Source organism: Nelumbo nucifera, chromosome 1, assembly GCF_055504915.1.
Source record: "Nelumbo nucifera cultivar China Antique chromosome 1, China Antique-T2T, whole genome shotgun sequence".
In the NCBI taxonomy this organism is placed as follows: Eukaryota; Viridiplantae; Streptophyta; class Magnoliopsida; order Proteales; family Nelumbonaceae; genus Nelumbo; species Nelumbo nucifera.
The window spans coordinates 110,390,487-110,410,613 of NC_142649.1; the positions used below are offsets into that span (position 1 = coordinate 110,390,487).

The following is a 20,127-nucleotide window of genomic DNA, read 5'->3' on the forward strand; positions in this document are numbered from 1 at the left end:
AGAAGACCAAAAATTGCTTCCACCAAAGATGACACAGTGTGAGGTGAAGCAGAATCAACAAGACGATTCTTCAGTAAGAACTGAATTCTTCAGCAGGAATATGATAGAGGGCAGGTGAGCATCACTTCATATTGCCTTTTCTACCAAAAGGCAATATCAAGAATTGTTTTTGATGTTAGACAGTTTTGTATGCCCTTAGCTCCAATCAGTTTGATGTACTTATGACATTTATTGTAAATGAATAAAGTGCATATTTGATTCATGTTATGTAGTGTGTTTCTGTGCAATACCCTTAAAACCAGACACTTATGAGACTTGTGTTGGTTTAGAACGTTCACTACCAGTGGGTTGGTCTGGGGAGACCTACCCTGATAAGGATGACATTGATGTACCGCCAAGTCGGTTGGGTGGCCTGTCTCTGCCACTAGGGTGAGACCCGAGGTACATGCAGTGTGGGATCATCTTGAGACCTTGAACCGGACCAGAATTCCAGTATTGCCCTGGACCTTGGCGATTAGTGGGCAAAACTGGAATATTACACCTGATCCCTAGACTCGATTATGGTACCGCACTGGGTGGCAGATTGGGCCATCTTTGATATGCCAATCAGTGAGACTCTTAGAGGCGGTCGAAACCTAGGTATGTTGAGATGGTTCGTGAACCCGTCTGAGTGGGTGATCATAGTGACAGGATCAGCCCCTTTGTCGGACAGATGTAATAATCGGGGAAATGCACTCTCTCTGTTGGAAACCAAAAATGTCGACAGTTGATTTCAATCGTTGAAATTTTGTTTTGCAAAATATATTTATACGATATAACATATATATTATAGGTTTCCAAAATTATTTGCAAATCCTCGGGGTCCATGTAAGAGGAGAGTGCAACACTGTACCTTGCAGTCAGGGGAGAGGTTCTCCCTTGTCGGACAGTGTTTTGATCATTATGGGCTGAGAGGTTAAGTGTAAGGCCTTTGAGGGTTAAATCGGATGGGCTAATCTTGCATCTGCCCATAGTCCTTGGGTGTTACAAGGTGGCTTGGCCCAATGACCACTTAGTGTAAGTGTTGGGCCCATAAAGTCCATATGATGGGCTCAAGGGGTGCACTGGGCTTTCTAGTGAATTCGGCTAGGCCTTGTGATAAAGGCTGTGTCGAACCCTTGTGGCTGATGTGTAGATCAACGTTTGGGTCCCACGCCACACAGAGAAAGCCCAATTAGGTAGCAATTTGGAAGGTTTAAGCGAGCACATACACTTAATGGGCCAAAAGCCCAATACGAGGTGGGCTAATTAGATTAGCTTGAATGGGGCGAATATGAGATATGTACCAACCCTAAAGGATAAGGGAAAGTACCTATCCACTCAGTAAGAGTTCAGATTTGAATTTGATTCAAAACTAGAAACTCCTAATCAAATTAGGAGGGCTGATCATGATCTGCAGATTAGATAAGGACTTTACCTTATCACTTAAGGGGATCAACATCTCCTAATAGGATTAGGATCTGATCCATTTAGGGTTATAAAAGGAGGAGGGGGCGGCAACCTCAAACACACTCATCTGAGATACAAATACAACAGAGAAGAGAGAAATCAGCATACAGTGAGACTGTGTCAATTTCTCCCTACCGCCTCCTTCCTGTCGCCGCCACCATTAGCAGTTCGTCTCCACTCACGTGGGAGTCATCAAGAAGCGTTCTTGATTTCAGTTCTTTGTGAAAGAATTGAAAAGAAGTGATTATCCCTATCCACTCAAAGAGTCTAGATCCAAATAAAGATTTGGATCATGAAACTCCTAATTTGATTATGAAGGCTGATTTTTATCTACAAATAAGATAATGGATTATCCTTATCTCTTAAAGAGAGTCCAAATCAAAATAAAAGATTTGGATTAGGAAACTCCTAATGGAAAGATCCATCGTATGGACGCCCGGATAATGTGGAGTAGAATGGGCGAATTTCAAAAATTTTCTTTCCTTCCTACAACTGGGAATCACATTCCCTATTCTAGAAAACTGATTTTCAATGATCAATCTTGAATCAAGAACCAAACCAGATCTGAACAGAACAGTAGGAGAGGGAAATTCTTGATACGGAGAATTAGGAACCGTCTACTTTTTTAGTTTGGATCAACGTTTTTGAACTGCCGTTGACCCAGACGGTCAGACAATTCGGCTTAGGAACCGTCAATGCAACCGGTTCCATTTTACCTCAAACCCGACATCTGGTAAAAAACCGTTGAAAAAGTCAACAAATCGTTAACCCGGGCGGTCGAACCGTCAACTCATTGACCCGTTCAATGGTTTTTTACTGTTTTTTTTTAATTCTTTTTTAATTTTACTGTTAGAACGGGCTATTTATTCGAACCGAACAATCAGACGGTTGACCCGGAAACCGGTGGAAGAACAGTTCCGTTTCCGGGTCATTTTTTAAAACGTTGGTTTGGATAATGCAAACGGAGTTTCAACGAAAACGGGATCAGCTTCAGCAGCAGCTACCGATCATGCTAGTGACTTGGTGAGTATAAGCTTACTAAATTACCCGATACTTCTTAGCAAAGCAACTCATCAAAACCTGAATTTTCACACAACTTACAATCATTCTACTAGTGAACCAACGATTTTCCTTCACCTTATTGCGCTGACGGCCTGACGCAAAATAAACCATTGAAAACAGGAAAATAGGGTGAAGTTTGTAATTCTAATAGAAAGAAGCTAAGAGGAGACAATGAATCGGGGACGCTCCACCCAGTTGGCAGTTGCCCTACTCGAACCCTCTCTCATTAGCAGGCAGTTGCCCTTCTTGTTGCCTTGCTTGTAGCATAAACAACAAACATCAAATGAAAATGTGCATTTTTTTTTTCTCTTTCCTGGGGAAGAAGGTAGATGAGCTTTCAATAAGATTCCAATAGAGAGAGAGAGAGAGAGTACAGTGCAGTAGAAACAAATTAAAGTAACGATAGGGTAGTTCAATGCCCCAAATTGCGACTGCAAAAGAAAGTGAGAGAAATGTCGCATGGATTTATTTAGAGTTTCCAGAATGGAGGACAATCTTCCTGTACATTACGCCAAACACACCAAGAAATGTCTTATACAGTTTGGTATTTCCACAAAGTGCTTTTAATTTTAAACGTATTAAAACTTCCAAAACAAGGAGTCATGATCCACGCAAAAAAAGCAAATCGGACGGCCATCAGCTTCATCATCGGACGACCAGCAGCTACCAATCGTGCTAGAGAGTATAAGCTTACTAGCTCTTCAATTTTCTTTTAATTCAGATTAGTGTCCTTGTTTTGGTTTAGTTTTTAGGTGGTGTTTGATAACAGTTTTTCAGACGTCTAAACGTTAGAGGGGTTTGGAAGTATATATGAATTTGGGTCTGAAAATTATTTTCAGGTTTGAAATAATAAGACGTGGGTTAGGTGTTGAATGCCTTCAAATACGTTATAGACATGGCCAAAAGTCCAAAATACCCTTGAACTCCCACCTCTCTCCTTCTCTCTCTCGCTCTCTAGATCTCTCTCCTTTCTTCTTATTTCTCTCACCGTTGCAACTCCTCCAACGAACTAGCAGCGGCGAGTTCTAACATTCTCTCTCTCTCTCTCTCTCCCCCCTTTCTTCTTCTTTTTCTCATGCTACAACTCCTTTGATGAACTAGCGGCGGTGAGTTTCGACCTTCTCTCTCTCTCCCCCCTCTCTTCTTCTTCTTCTTCTTCTTCTCTCGCCACTGCAACTGAATAATCTAATTTATGGGTAAAATAGTAAAATTATTGAATTTCAGATGCTGAAGGTTTAATCCAACAAAGGATTAAAGTATTGGTATCAGGTATCGTATCGAATAACTCGAATGCAAATACGCTTTTGAAATGCATGGATACGGACGAAAAATATGAAAATGCGTAAATACATTAAGAAAATACATACAAATTCCATAAATACAATAATATCATTAAATTTAAGATCAAAATAATCACAAATAGTATATAAATACATAGGAAACATATATTTTAGTGATATATATGAAGAAATATATTATAATTAATATATCAGGATGCATAGATATCATATAATTTTATTTATAATGCATCAATCAAGAGTCTAAGGCACTAAACATATGCGTCTATTATATTTTAATTATTATATAAATTAATTTTCTTTTACTTTTTTTAAATTTTTAACTAACAAAAAGTCAACTAAATATTAAATTCTCAAATACAAATTAAAATATTAAATAATAATTTATAAAAATCTAATATTAACTTAAAGTATATCAAATTTGTTAAAATATATAATATATATATATATCATATAAAAATTTGTAATTTTTAATTACTAAAATAATTATTCCTTTATTAATATTTTATTTATAATATTTTTCTAATGTGAAAAATAATTTTTTAAAATAAATATATATTAATGAATTTAATAAATTCAATTTAACTTTTCAAAATTCAGATTTTAGATTTAGACAATGTTTTTTTTTAAAGGATTATTTTAGAAATTCAAAATGTTATTATATGTAACATCATTAACTGACGGAATATTCACAACGGATAGTAACTTCTAACACTACCGCAAAGTTCATGGTACTAAATTGAAAATTTTCTTTATAAATAAAAAATTATAGAAAGATGGATCGTAGAAGCTTCTTGTAATCTTGTTTGTTGTTTAGAAACCTGGGGTATTGTGCACAGGGTTTGTGAGATATAGACGCGTACTATCAATTATCATATAAAAAAATCCCAATCCAATGGTTTGTTCACAGAGATTATTCTACGACAATGTTACGTGTTAATGGATCTTGTTCTCAGTCATCACGTGGCGTGACTCTACTAATCTCCTCAGTCCTCAAGTCCTGATTACTGTCAGACCGGCGTAAGTGCGTAGCAGGCTGATGGGACACCTCCGTCATTGCACGTAAAAGGGAGGCGATCCTCGTCAAATAAAGATTGCTCCAGTGCATGACGGGACCTGTCGATTATCGAATATCGACTCGGATGGGAAGATATCAAGAGAGAGAAGAAGGAAAGAAAGACAAAGGAGGAAGGAAGGAAGAGAAATGAAAGCTTTTTAAACAGAAGACGCTTTCCAGAGTCATTCCCAAAATTTTCACCTTTTTTCTTTTCGTCTGCCGTCCGGAGGCTGTGATCATCTCCCTTGTTTTTCGCGGCTTTTCCTCGAACAGGTTAGCGTTATCTCCCATTCATCTCTGGTGCTCTGATGGATTTCTATTTGTTCATCTTTTTTCCTCTTTCATCGGTGCACTGAATTTAACATTTGTTCTATACGCTCGAAACCCTAAAATTTGACAACATTCTACCAGAAAAATTAGTCAGGTTTACATGTTCGTTTTAATAATTACTATCTTTCCTTTTCCTGTTATCTGCGTTTGATGGATCCTTCTTAGGGTTTGTGTAGCTCGATGTTGAGTTTCAGAGTTTCAATCTTAACTTTAATTAATTAATTTATTATGATCGTTTTTATTTTGGACGCTCTTCAGGGTCTCAAGTTAAATTTGTTATAATATTTAAGGTTCTCAAATTTTCATCTTCCTGTTTTGATTTGATTCCCCATGCGTTACTTTTTCTTCAATTCGTAAATTATTCGTCTTATGCTCTCTGCACGGTGTTTATTGGGTTGATCCATTTTAGGAGACATGTCCTACCTATTTGGATTTTCCTTTCAGTTTATGCAGACAAAGGTTCTGATTATATTTACAATGAGTTTCAGAGGTCTATCTAGTTTATTGTATCTTCCACGGCTTTGGAAGGTTTGGGTTGTTTATGGTTGGAATTTTTATCTTTTGAAAAAGAAAATTCTTTGTGAAGTATCAGTTTTACATGGATACGGACGTGGGAATTGGAATACAAATCATAGGCAGACAGGATTCTGACTCGACAAGTGGGAAAAACATGGATTGACAGGCATGTCTACGGAATAGTAAAATATTATTGAAACGGTCCATGCTTTTCAAATGTTAACGTTGAGAGTTAGGGAATGAGATTTGAGTTGGATGTGGGATGATGGAGCGGCTGCAGTCTGTGGAATTTCTGAAAGTTGTAGTGAATGATGAGATTTGAGTTGGAGAATGAGTGGTGACTCCTGATCTGGCGATCAAGGGAGTTAGGGTTCTACTATACTGAGACAAGGGAGGAGAGCGGGACTATCCTTGTGATGAGAGTGGCAGTTATGGTGGCTCAGATGCCTTATGCTTGAATATTGTGATGATTCTGAGTGTTTTGAGTATGCCGAGTGGGGTCTGATCTTTGTTTTATTTTTGCTTCGGGAACTTCTCAATTAATCCTTTTTATAGTTGATCTTCTCTTTTGCGCACCTTTAGGGTGTGCAAGAAAAGCAAGGACACGTTTAGCATGGGAATATCCTTGTCAGAAAGGTATCTCAGTTAGTTATGCCAGGCCAACTCAGGTAGTTGCGGGAAGGGCACAAGGAGACTTGTATTGGACAGAGTGTCTTTCCCTGATCCACTTGTGTTTCTATGATTCTCTCTGATGCTGGTCCTGCCATGTGCCATTGCCTGCAATACTATTTCGCATATCATGGTGTGTTATGAGGTGGTGCTTTGCAGGGTTTCAGTAGCTTGGGTGGCTGTTACATGCATTCGTTTGCACTTGCCCGTTATTTTGGACATATTGCTCTTACAAGAGAAAAAGATGAATGTTAGGGTTTCAGTAGCTTGGGTGGTTGTTACATTCATTCATACTTGCCTACGATGTTGGGCATATCCATTATCATACAAGAGAAAAAGATAAATGTTACATAAGTAGCATTCATCATGGGTGTTAGATCATTTTATATAAAACAAGGATAAATAGGTTAATGTTAAATAAATTGGATGGGGATTGCATCTTTTTCTGGGATCCTTAAATGGTGCCTTCATATCCTCTATCCCATTTGACTGTAGGTTGTGGATCCCATCACCTGATGGGATATATTCTCCATATTTTCTCCCAAGCTCAGTGGCATTCAAATAACAATCGAATTTCTTGTTAGAAAGATTTGATTCTCTATCTCTTCCTATCTTGGATTATTTATATGTGAAGTTACATGTGTAAAGATAAACCTGTCTGATATGATGCAAAGAAGAAGAAGATACAACTGCAAGTATTTTTCTCTCCACATGCATTCATCCCCTGCTTGAAAGGTGAGGAGTCAATCAACCACTTGTTCCTTCACTATTCAGTTGTAGTCTTGAAGAGGACCTGTGGAACTTTTACCTAAACTTGGTTGCGCTTCAATAGGATCCTCTTCATGGTGCACATGACTTCAGGAATTAGAGGCTACAGGTACTGGATGTGAGGCAAAAGGTGTTTTGGAGACCACCCACACTGTCACGTGGGTACCTTGGGAGCAAAGGAACTGAAGAGTTTTTGAAAATAGACCTCAGCTCTTGGTGTCATTCAAGACAGAGTCCTTTATATGTCAGCTTTAGTGGCCACTATTCAAAAAGAGTTTAGAAATTGGAGGCCACAGGTATTGGATGTGAGGCAAAATGTGTTTTGGAGAGTAACCACCCACAGTCACGTGAGTATCTTGGGGAAAAGGAACTGAAGAGTTTTTGAAAATAATCCTCAACTCTTGGGGTCATTCAAGATAGAGTCCTTTATATGTCAGCTTTATTGGCCACTGTTCAAAAAGAGTTCCAAACCGTATCTCTGATGACATGCAGGACTGTTTTTGGTAGAAAATAGAAACATATACAGCAATCTCTTGGTGGTTCTCCAATGATGACTGTCTCCACTGGGGAGAGTTATACAAGAGCAGTCATTTCCCCCAAACTTCACTTTGGTGGCAGTTCACTAGGCAATATTGGGCCTCCCAGTGTAAGGACTTCATTTCCCATAGGTAGAGCATATGGTATGGGCATTTTAATACCTCTATTGGTAATGCTGACTCCACTGATATAGCACATGTTGTGTTACTCTAGAGCTTTAATGTTATTCCTTTTGTAAGGGTGACACCATTGATATAGTAAGTCTTTTTTTCTGTATTTTTTCTTTATCGTTCATCATGTATATCTCTTTTTGTAATTTTTTTATTCACTTTGATGAAGTTTTTTGATCATTGACTCATTGTTTTTTAATAAGTAAGCTTTTTGATCGTTGTTGGTTAAAAATCTTACTTAGAACTATCCCTCAAGAATCTATGTGGTGGCGTTCTAGAAATAAGGTACCTCAAGGTGTGAGGCATATACCTTGTATTTTTAGGAACAAGCTTCAAGGTTGAGCCTTATGGTCTTCTGTTCAAGATTCACCTGAAGGAGTAAGACTCACACGATGTAGTGGTCATGCTTTTAACTTGAAAGGAATGATCTTATGGAGCTTGATCCTGTTCATGACTTGCCTAGTTTATTTGGGAAGTGCATAATGCTAGGGTATAAATCTATGCATAATATTTTTGGAAGGTAGTCGATGGCATTGCGACACTCATTTTCCTTGGTTAAGCTGTGAAGCTTTTGAAAATGATGCTTTTTTTTTGTTGGGTTGACTTAATACTTCCCAATATTATTTCCTTTCTATGCTTCATATTTAGGGTTTCTTGCCTATAAGGGAAACTTTTGGGGGTTAATATCCATTTAGAGCATCAATAGAGGGGAATTACTTGGGATGGGCAGCTTTTTAAAAATAATAGCAAAAAGGGGCATTACTCCCAGTTGTCTATATACGGTATGGATTACTGTAGCTATATACATTTATTATTCCAAAAATGTCCCTATAAATACAACCAATGTTTCTAACTTTTTGATGAATGATAATAAATTTATTAATTCAGAAGCAAATTTAGAGTGAGTTCATACAACATCCCAGGGAGAGGCGCGAGCTGCAGCCCCTCCTTGATTCTTACAAGTAAACTAGGAAAGAAAAGCAAGAATCACAACTGAGCCCAAAACAATTCTTCCCTATTTACCCCTTGCTTAGCTAACACATCTGACAAAGTATTTGCTGATCTCCCCACCCATTGTACAGTGACCAACATATTCCTTGTCAACCAACTAAATTTCTTCATTTCATTCTTGTAACGCCACATAGCCTCTTCAGGATTTTTCAACCAACCCACCACCACTTTGGAATCCCCCTCGATTGTTAGGTGTTGTACCCCCAGCTGGTTTGCAAATTGCACCCCTTGTACAGCAACTAAAAGTTCTGCCCTGATGGAGTCCCCAATTCCCAAGGGACCTGAGTAGAGCAACAAAATCTCTCCCTTCTCATTTCTCAAAGCAACCCCCCATTCCGGATAATCCTGGATTACCCATGCTACTTCCATCAAAGTTCAACTTCAGGGAGCCTTCGGATGGAGGAGACCAACTTGTAATTGATTTGTCTTTTAGAGATGAACACCTCGCTACTGTTGACCAATTTCTCCAAAGGTCATTAAAGGAGAATTGATGAAAGATTTTCAAGGTCTTCAGCCAAGGTATTGCCCTATTTAACACACAGTCTTTCAATTCCTGACTGCTCATTTCCTTTTCTTGAAAAATTTTAATATTCTTTTCTTCCCAAAGAGTCCAAATCAAAGGCAGCACGAGCACATCTCCACATAATTCTCCCTATTGTTGTAGGCCAATAAAAGGTAGAATGGTTGAAGAGCATGTGAAATTCTGCTGGTAGACTCCAACTACTCCCAAACAATGAAAGTAGCCAAGCCCGAAGGTCTGCAGAAAAGGGACAAGATATTAATGGGTGGTAACAATCCTCACCGTGAGCTCTATAGAAGATACACTAATTAGGAGAAATACAGAGGAAAGGTCTTCTCTTTTGTAGGTTATCTAGAGTGTTTACTTTCCCATGGAATACTTCCCAACAAAACGCCATAATTTTTTGGGGAACTGGCCTACACCAAATTTCTTTTGACGGAAAGGGTTGGTGAGTAGAAAGTTGAGAGATGGACTTGAAGAAAGAGGCACAAGTGAAGGTTTCATTGGGTCTAGGAGTCCATACCCTCTTATCTAGCTTGGAGGGATCCAAACAAACCTGATTAAGACAACCAAGCAAAACAGAAAGAGATTCAATTTCATCATCCCTAAGTCCTCTATGAAACCCAAAATCCCAAGTAGGATCTAAGGGTGTTCCCAAAGGTGAGACAAATTTTGAGACCACCTCTTTTTTGTACAGAGAAATAGAAAAAAGCGAAGGGAACAAATCTTTTAACGGTGAGTCTCCTACCCAAATATCCTCCCAAAAATGGATAGAGTTGCTAGAACAAACTTCATACCTGATAAAATTGAGGAATTGAGGAAGGGTGTTGTGAATAGCCTTCCAAGGTGCTGCTAGGTTAGCTTGCCTCGATACACCAGCATCCCATCCATTCTCTGACCTCCCATGAATGCTTCCCACCACCTCATGCCACAATCTCTCTCTTTCCAAAGGCCATCTCCACAACCATTTCCCTAACAGAGCTTGATTCTTTCTAGTTACCCTCCCAAGTCCCAAACCCCCCTCTTCTTTACTTCAGCACACAATTTCCCAATTAACCAAGTGATCATTTTTTTCTTGTCCCGGCTCCCGTAAGAAGTCTCTCATCAACTTCTCCAGTTTCCTAGCTTCCCTAACTGGTATCCTAAAAACAAACAAATAATAGGTAGGCAAGTTAGCCAAGGTAGCTCTTATTAGGGTAATTCTCCCTCCTAAAGAGATATAGTTCCTCTTCCATGAGGCTAATCTCTTCTCAAACTTTTCTATCACTGGGGTCCAAAATCTACTCTCCCTAGGATTTGCCCCTAAAGGAAGCCCTAAATATGACATAGGCCAAGCAGAGGTGGAACACTCAAGACACATCGCAATAGTCTCGACCTCCCCTACCTCCAAATTTATACCCGCAATGCAGCTCTTTTCCAGATTTATTCTCAAATTAGAGATACTTTCAAATCTTTTTATTAGCTCCTTTAGGTTTGCTACCTTTTCACTAAGACCTCCTTCACAAAAAATCATGAGGTCATCTGCAAATTGAAGGTAGGTGACGGGGACTTGGTGTCTCTCTATTCTCCAACCCCTAATGGCATCTTTGCTGTCAGCCTTAGTAATGATCCTACTAATCACATCGGCTACTAAGGTAAAAAGGAAGGGTGAAAGTGGATCCCCTTGACTGACACCCCTGCAAGCTGGGAAAAAGTCCCTCACCGTACCATTTACCAGAATAGAGTAGTGACAAGTACTGATACACCCAAAGATCCAACTACACTACTTGTCTCCAAATCCACAGTTTTGCATAACCTCTAATAGAAACTTCCAGTCCACCAAATCATAGGCCTTTTCAAGATCCAATTTACAAATGAATCCTCTCTTACTAGACCTTTTCATTTCCTCCACACACTCATTCGCAATTAAGATCTGATCTGTTATTTGTCGCCCTTGAATGAATGGAAGGGAGGACTGTTTTGATCCTCAATGAGAGCACTTTAGCCAGAATTTTATAGATGCTTGTCACCAGACTAATAGGCCTATAATCTTTTGGGTGGTTGGTGTCATTCTTCTTAGGTATCAAGGCCAAAAAGGTGGCATTAATTCCATGGCTTATAGTGTGATTGTCTGCAAATTCCTTAAAGACTTCAGCTAGATCCTCTTTCAACACCTCCCAACAGTCTTGATACCCATTGTAAAGCCATCTGGACCCGGAGCCTTGGATCTATCCATTATAAAGACAGCTTTCTTAATCTCTTCTTCCTCGAAATCCCTTTCCAGCCACCTTGCCACTCCTTCATCAATTCTTGGCCAATCCACCCTTTCCATGACTGTCCTCTCTCTCAAAGGCCTTCTATAAATCGATTTGAAGTGGTCCACAAATTTTCTGGCTATGTCATCCTGGTTGGTAAACACCTCCTCTCCTATCTCTAGCTTGGTCACAAAATTCTTTCTTCGTCTCCCATTTGCCAAATCATGGAAGAATCTAGTGTTCCCATCGCCTTCCTTAATCCATTTGTGTCTAGATTTTTGTCTCCAACTGATTTCTTCCCTCAATAACACCTCTTCCAAATCCTTTTTTAATTGTCTCCTTAACACTCTGTCCTCCTCAGTCAGCCCATTGTGAGATTCCTTTACATCCAAGTTCTCTATTCGAGAGATTAGGCCCAATTTTTACTCCTCAATTCTACCAAACTGATCTTTATTCCACTCTTTTATTTTGGCTCTCAACCTTTTTAATTTCTTGTGGAACTTGATCCCCTTCCATCCCCTTCCATCTTGTGGAACTTGTGGAACTTAATTTCACTTTTTTCACAAAATCTGGATGGGTAAGCCACATATTTTCAAATCTAAAAGGTTTGGGTCCTATAGGAAAAGACTCAGTACCTATTTGGATAGGACAGTGATCGGAGGTGACCCTGGGTAACGCCCTAGCAACCAAGTTTTCCAAACTATTCTCCCAGGCAAGGTTAAATAGGAATCTATCCAACTTCGAGCACAAAGGGGTTTCCTGAAGGTTGGACCAAGTGTAACTGGCTTGCAACAGAGGTATTTCCTTCAGATCACAATCTTCAATAAAACCATTAAATTTTTTCATGCTTGTTGAGATTACCTGTTGGGGATTACTGGTTTCATCAGAGAATCTAATGACGTTAAAATTCCCGCCCAAGCACCAAGGACCATTCCATAGCCCCTTGATTGCATATAGTTCCTCCCACATCTCATTCCTCTCTCTATAGGAATTAGGGCCATAAACATTGGTTAAAACCCATACACACCCATTCTCTACATTCTTGCACTTAATGGAAACTGAGAATCTGCCTATCAATTCTTCCATTACTTCCACCACATCCTCCCTCCACAGTGTTACAATCCCCCCGAGGCTCCCCAAGAAGGAGCCGAGCTCCAACCTAAACCTCTAGACCTCCAAAAACTCCTCACCCATCTCCCATCTAATTCCATCAATTTGGATTCTTGTAACAGCACAATATCAGGTTTTTCCCTTTGGAGTATGTCTTTGATCACCCTTCTCTTCCTTGCACTCCCTAACCCTCTTACATTCCAGCTAATAATTTTCATCAAGACAAAGTAGCAAAAAGAACCCAATAAGAGGCCATATTCTCCTTATTTTAGGCCCTTCCTCCTATCCCCTCTACCACTGAATTCTAAATCCCCCTCAATGTCTGAAATTAGCCTTTCCACTTCAGATCTTTTTTTCTTATTTGTTCCTTTTTTCCCCCCATCCTAATACAACAATCATCCTCTTTCTTTTCTCCATCCTTTCCAGCCAATGTCTGAGGAAGAATTTTACCCTGCTCACACTTATGTTGGCTACAACATCTTTCTTCGAGTCCTTCCTTTTTATTTTGTTCCTCCATCATTGTACAAATCAACTCCCAAATTCTGTCCGCCTCCCCCTTACTACTTCCTTCCAACACCCTCTCTCCTCCTTCCACTATCACCCTCTTTCTTGCATCAGAACCTCCAGGATGGGAAGCTGGGATATCTGTTACAGGCAGAGCAAACAAGTCAGTACCTAAAACAAAATTGACACCTATACTTGATAGAACGGGGGTAGGACTAGAATCACTGGAAATGACTTGCTGACAGGCGGCAACTGGTTTTAAAGCCTTTCCCCTTTTTGGACAAGGTTGTGAAGTAGACATGGTGAAAGAATCACTTCCTGACGACCTACCCACTAGGAAGACCTTTCTCTGTGTTTCTGACACTGGAATACCCGCATCCATCCTCACAGCCGATTCTTGTCCCTCTCCACCAACATCCTGTAGTTCATTAGACTCAGGGTCAGCTCCCTCGACGAAGGGAGGAGTTTTCACAGCTTTAGAACCATTTTCTTCACCATTTCTAGCCTTCTTGCCACCTGCCTCTTCAGTCTCTTCCTCTAGAAACAACAGCTCTGTATGCAAACTTTCTGTTTCAAAAAAATCATTGTTGCTTTTCAGAGACAGACTTCCCAGACTTAGCGTTTCGTCTCTATCAGAATCGTCATTGCTGTTTTGTTCACTCGACTAGTCTTCAATCCCTGTTCTGTTCTCATCACTAGGCTTGAGGTATCTCGGGTTGCGCCTATCTGGTGAGAGATGGTTCGCCAGGTTGGATGGGACCCATTGTAGAGAGCCTCGCGACTGCAAATCTGGAGATTTTTTTTGCGCCTGAACTGTTCGAACGAGAGGAGGGGTTCGGGGTAGAAGAAGATAGACGCTTAATTTCGTCTATCAGCTCGTCCCTCCTCCTAGTCACGTGCTTACTTAAAGTACCCTTCGGCCCATCTATCTTGTAATGGGCCTTGGGCTGAAGCCTATGGGAGCCCACCTTTACAGCCTTTATTTGAGATGCCTTCTCCGGCCCTTCATCAAGTGGATCCACTCGATTGGGCCCTTCATTTCATCCCACGTGACCACTTAAAAGGTCACGCCCCCCTGATTTAATGGTCGAACCAGCAACCTTCCCTGTCTGAGGTTGCTTGTTCAGCCCTCTCCCTTTCGAAACTAGTGAATTTTTGTTTGTTTCCCCTGACACCACCTGCGCAAATGATCTGCCATTTGTCATAATTTTTTCTTGCTTTCTCCAGGTTTGACCTTCCAACTGCCCCACAACTTTTTGGCTTCCCAGAATTTGTTGGCCCTTTTTAGTGAAACATCCCTTCCCATTTGAATTAACCACTCTCACAAGTCCACGTAGTGCTTCTTCTTCGTCCTTCTCCCCTCCAACCATACGAGCCTCCTTCCACAGCACTGCTTCAATGGAGAAAGCTAACCATACAGAGACAAAGCTCCCCTCTGTTCGTACCTCTACCTTTCGTGGAATGTCTTCTGGCTTCACACCAGTTAGCAGGATTGCTACTGAGTAAAGATCTCCCCAGAAAGCACCTTTCAAGATTCCTCCACACAACACAACTATAGATTCTGCTATTTCTTGTTTCCATAGATGGAATGGCAAGCCTATTACACGCACCACCACACCATCTTCGACAAAAAAATCCTTGGAGTTAGATGTTGGATTCCATTTGAAGACTGTGAATGATCCGAACTCAGCCTGAACATTGATAGCTGATATTTCCAAATCATTCTTTAATGGATCAAGGATGGCTTTACAGTTATCGAAGGGGGTTACTATGAAGACACTCTTCAGCTTCAACCTGGTTGCCGGTAAGTCAGCTACCCTCCTCCAATCATTAACCTTTTCCTTGGTTTGTATCACAAGCTTACTATCCCACTCCTCTCTCTCTAGACCTCCCACCATTCTGCAATGGCCTTTTGTTTTTGCCATGACCACTGGCCCTTGTTCTATCCTGTTGTTGCTGAGATATACTTTCTCCTCCCTTATGGAGGCTTATTTCTCATTTGCTACTCTTTGAGCTAAGAATTCTTTGAGCAACCAGTCAACTTCCCCCCAACCTTGGTTCTGTTTTCCTGCTGGTAGACACACCAGTTGCCTTTGTCCCTTACCAAAGAATTCAGCCAAAGCTATGAAGAACCCCTTTCTATTCCTCTTACATTTAACAACATATCTTCTCCCTTCTAATGTACTAAAATCCTGCCAGTTTATCTGCTTACCTTTTGAACAGGCTCCAGCTATGAACTCTCTTAGCCACTCCACTCGATCACTTCTAATCCTTCCAGCAGTATTGTACCCTTTTTCGCTTCCCTTACCTTCAGGCTTACCTTCCCCTTAATTCTCATCTCTTCGAACAGGAGATTTTTTGCTTCTATCTTCAAGGATCTCCTCCACTGACCTGCCTGCACGAACTCCATCCCCTCCTCTTTCCCTCCCATCTTAGTTCCTCACCCTCTCACCCTCTTTCCCTCTTTAGCTTATGATGTTTGTAAATATAATATAATAGTGGACCAGGGTGTAAATGAGAACTCACATTGTATACCTCCTGAAGATTAATATAGTTTCGCTTCTGGTTTTGGCTTAAAAAAAATTCTATTCTAATAGAGTCTCCATTTTCTATCAGGTCCAAGTAAAGTGCTTGAATATTTCCTTCCCATTGTGCACCACAACACCAGATGGGCCTGGGTTTCCAATGTTGCATCCATCAAAGTTCACTTGGGTAAAATCCTTAGACATACCCTGAGGTTTCAGAAACTGACTTAAACATGTCCTGAGTTTTCTAATTGGACTTAAAATATACCTTCTTCCCGTTTAAGATAGGTGGACATAATGAAAAGACACTTTTTCCGTTAAACAAACAATGTCATCTTCTTCCTAAAGATGTTAAAAATTGCAGCAGGCAAGGAAGTTTATACAGCCCCCAATAGTCCTCATCTTTTACAAGATACAACCTTTCCCTCCTTAAAACATCCCCGGGCTATGCTGATAAAAGACATCCCTGAGCTAGCTTGCACTTCACAAAGCTTGTTTTTCCCAACATTATCTGCAACAGATCTCTTGAGCTCCCGTTTCACCTTTGACATCCCTACCACTCAATGAAGTAGAAAGAAGGAAAAAAAAGTCTGATATAAAATTTAAAAACAGGCTAAAAAGAAGTAAAATAATTAATAACCCAGGAAAGTTTTAGCACAGGTTTCACTTCAAACTAATTAACTGTCATTGTTTGAATTGAATGGAAGAAATTAGACTTTGTTTGAAGTGAAACATACAATGACAGTTAATTAGTTTTGGCTTGAATTGAATAGAAGAAATTAGACTCACAAAAGCTCTGCAGATAAACTTGTAAGGCTGCACTCCACTTCCTTTACTGTCGGGAGGAGCTTTTGTGGAATGTGGAACTGGTTGGCTTTGTTTTGCACCGTGTTAGATAGTCGAGATTGTTTACTGTGCCCGTTAATGGGCTTAAATTCAATCCACTCAGCATTCCATTACCAACCCCAGTGGTGGAAGGTGTTGTGGATATAAAATTCATAAGCCCATTTAGGTTCTGTAGTTGCTTTGCTTCACTGAGTAACTGGTGGAACTTGTTTCTGTTCTGGGCGTGAGGACTGAAGCTCGTTGTATCCAAGGAAGATGAACTCACCACTTTGAAGCTACTGAGCAATGAGGGGTTGCTCCTAGCTGATCCCATTTGAGCTGCCTTCTGTAAAAGTGCAGTCTCTGATATGTGGGCTGGGTTTACTTGCTGGTTTTGGTTATTGGACTAAGCTTTCTACTATCTCGACAAATTATCTAGCTTGCAAAGGAAAAGCAAAAAGATAAAGAAATGATGAGGAAAAAAAATAAAAGATAGAAAATGACCTTAGTTTCCATAAGACCTGTTTTACTTTAGCAGGGGAAATAATCCAGGGAGGGAAATGTGAGCCCGGAGATTCATGAAAGATCAACAAAATTGAGAGCAGAGAGAATTGCATGCAGAGAAGAGCCTAACGAATCATGTTAAAGGGATGAGAGATTGCTGTGTCATTTAACAAGATTGAGTTTTATCTTGTTTTTGATGTTCTTTATATACAATTTCCGACTTGAAGATGATCACTCCATGTGATGTTCAAAGGCTCTGTGTGATACAAGAATTGGTTGAGGAAAGGGCATAGAAGGGTAAAGTATGTTTTTTAAAATTAAAATGGGTTATGTGGCACTACATGTTAATGGTTCTTATTTTTCATTAAGCAAGTATATGTTTAAGTCCTATGGGGTCACCCCACAAGGTATGTTTTAAGTCTATTTAGAAACCTTAGGGTATGTTTAAGTCGATTTCTGAAACCGCAAGGCATGTTCAAGTCTTTTACCTAAATCAGTTTTAATCCACCGAAGATGTGTGGTCTCTACACAGCTGATTGTTTAATCCTTGTTAAGGATGAAATTATCACCAACCAATTCCTAGAGATGTCCACAGAATGGTGCTGAAAGATCTTCTCACCATTATGTTCTCCACCAGGACCACTATATCTTTCTGCCTATCATTGAAAATTCTGGACTTTCTTTCTTCCCAGGGGTTCTGTAGTCTGCTTTAATCTGCCTCATCTTCTTTCTCTTCTAAGACATAAACAGGGACCTCCAAAGTGACCTTCAGATGACATTGGTTTAATCCATGTTGATGGAAAAACTATGAAGACTAAAAATGATAGCAAGATGGGATGATCTTTTCCTGTGGCTCCTATAAACAAGAGGGAGAATAAAATATATCTTCACATTGGTTGCATTCTGCTTTCTACCTCATCTTACTTCTCTTCTCTGAGACACAAACAGGGGCCTCCACTCCATCTTGTCTTCATTTTTAGTAGTTTTTTTTTTTTTTTTTTTTTTTACCAACATTGATTAAATCAGTGCCATTTGAAGGTCATTTCTCCTGCATTACAGTAGGGAAAGAAAATATTCCGCATTGGTTGTATGTTCCTAAGAATGTTGAACAGAAATAAGATGTATGATTTCTAAACTAGCTATGCATGTTAGTCTGTAAGTTTAACATACCATAGAAAATTATTCATCAATAGCTGTTTTTATTCTTTTTAATAATTTCTTTTGTGAAAAAGAAACCAGATAAAAAGAATTTAAGTACTATGAGTTGCCTCTGCATTTGTTTATGGTTTTACATAATTAATCTATCATATTTGTTCGTGTACAATGTAGATTAATAGATTACCTACGTTAACTTTTGTTAATTTTATTTATTGTTAATATTTTATAATAAATAAATTTAGTACTTTGGCTACCGATGTTAACATTAGCTCTTATTAGTTGAATCATTTTGGTCTTAACATTTAGATAAATTTATATACACGTTTCATATGTTTTTTCCCTAATTTTTCTTGAGAGTAGCACCTTATTGTTTCCACACATCTCAAGGCTTTTTTAGTTTCTTGTCGCCTAAAACAAAAAAAGAACCCTTGACAAGATCTAGATTTACATGGTTTTCTTAGTGTGACCACTCCCACATGATCATTGCTCAAGTTATTGTGGTGATTGTTCCCTCGATATGGTGTAGATCTGATTTATCCATGTTTTCTGAAATAAATAATCTCTTTGATTCAGTTTGGTAAGAGTACAAATACAAATATGTAGAGTGCATTAGTGCAAAACCTTGTATTCTGCATTATTTTGTATGTATTTGCACCCTACATATTTGTATACTCTTTCTAAATTGAGCCTTTATTTCTTGTGTACATGGCTGTATTAATATAAATTATTAGTATTAACTTCTCATTGACATTCCACATTTCTATATCCATCTAGAAAGAAAATGAGGCAAGATGCATTTGTATTTTAATTTACCATGTATTTTTAACAGAAATGGGCCGAACACCTGATACATCCCTAAAGCGGAAACGACCTGACCCAAAGTCAACATCTCAAACTCTGTCTGATGCTGAGCGTGTGCTCTACAACCTGATCCGGAGTAAGGAAGACATGGGAATTTGGACAAGGGACATGAAACGAGAAACCAATCTCCAGGACAATGTAGTAACCAAATCGCTCAAGTCACTCCTAGCCAAGAATCTCATAAAGGAGGTTGTTAACATCCAAAACAAAGGGAAAAAACACTACATGGCTGTTGAGTTCGAACCGTCAAAGGAACTCACAGGTGGAGCATGGTATGTGGATGGGAACCTCGACACAGAATTTATAAAGATTCTCAAAGACCAATGCTTGAAGCACATCTACAAGTTGAAGGTTGCCACAATTGAGATGATCTCAGAATCAATACGTAGGTCAGGCCTCTGTAAAGTTGAATGCACAACTCAGCAAATATCAGAAATTGTTCGGGCCTTGGTATTGGACAATGATGTCATGGAGGTAAGGAGTACCGAGACAGGGGATTTTGCCTCTATTCCATTGGGGACAGTTTGTTACAGGTGCTCAAGTAAGATAGGTCCAGGAGGGACTTCAAAAGTGGGAGCCATGGCTTCAATACCATGTGGTGTTTGTCCACGGATTAATGAGTGCACACCTGATGGTATTATCTCTCCAAGGACTTGTGTTTATTTTAATAAATGGCTGGATTTTTAAATGAGGTCAATTTACAGAAGTTACTTATTCATGCCTTTTATTATTTCATGCATCTTCATTTGTTTTTATCTATCCTTTTTTTGGTATATTTTGTGCCTAATTAAATATTCTATTTGGTGTTGTTTCCTTATTAAATAATGCTAGCGGGGGAGGAATAAAAAACAGACCGAACTATTTGGTTTCTTTAATAAAGTAATAGAATACCTTGTGCTCAGATGGAGTTAAATTCAATTCGAAGTTCTTGATTTGTTCCATAAAATCAAGTTCCATGTGTAAGAGGGGCAACATAGAAA

General features: G+C 39.4%; 1 protein-coding gene across 1 annotated transcript; it reads left to right on the plus strand.

Annotated features, from left to right (window-relative positions):
- Window positions 1–4,969: 4,969 nt before the first annotated feature.
- Window positions 4,970–19,904, plus strand: LOC148803693 (uncharacterized). The gene is made up of 2 exons (XM_088892333.1): window positions 4,970–5,178; window positions 19,116–19,904. Exon 2 carries the CDS (start codon window positions 19,118–19,120, stop codon window positions 19,832–19,834), a length of 717 nt encoding a protein of 238 aa, XP_088748459.1. The 5' UTR covers window positions 4,970–5,178; window positions 19,116–19,117; the 3' UTR covers window positions 19,835–19,904.
- The last annotated feature ends 223 nt before the right edge of the window (window positions 19,905–20,127 follow it).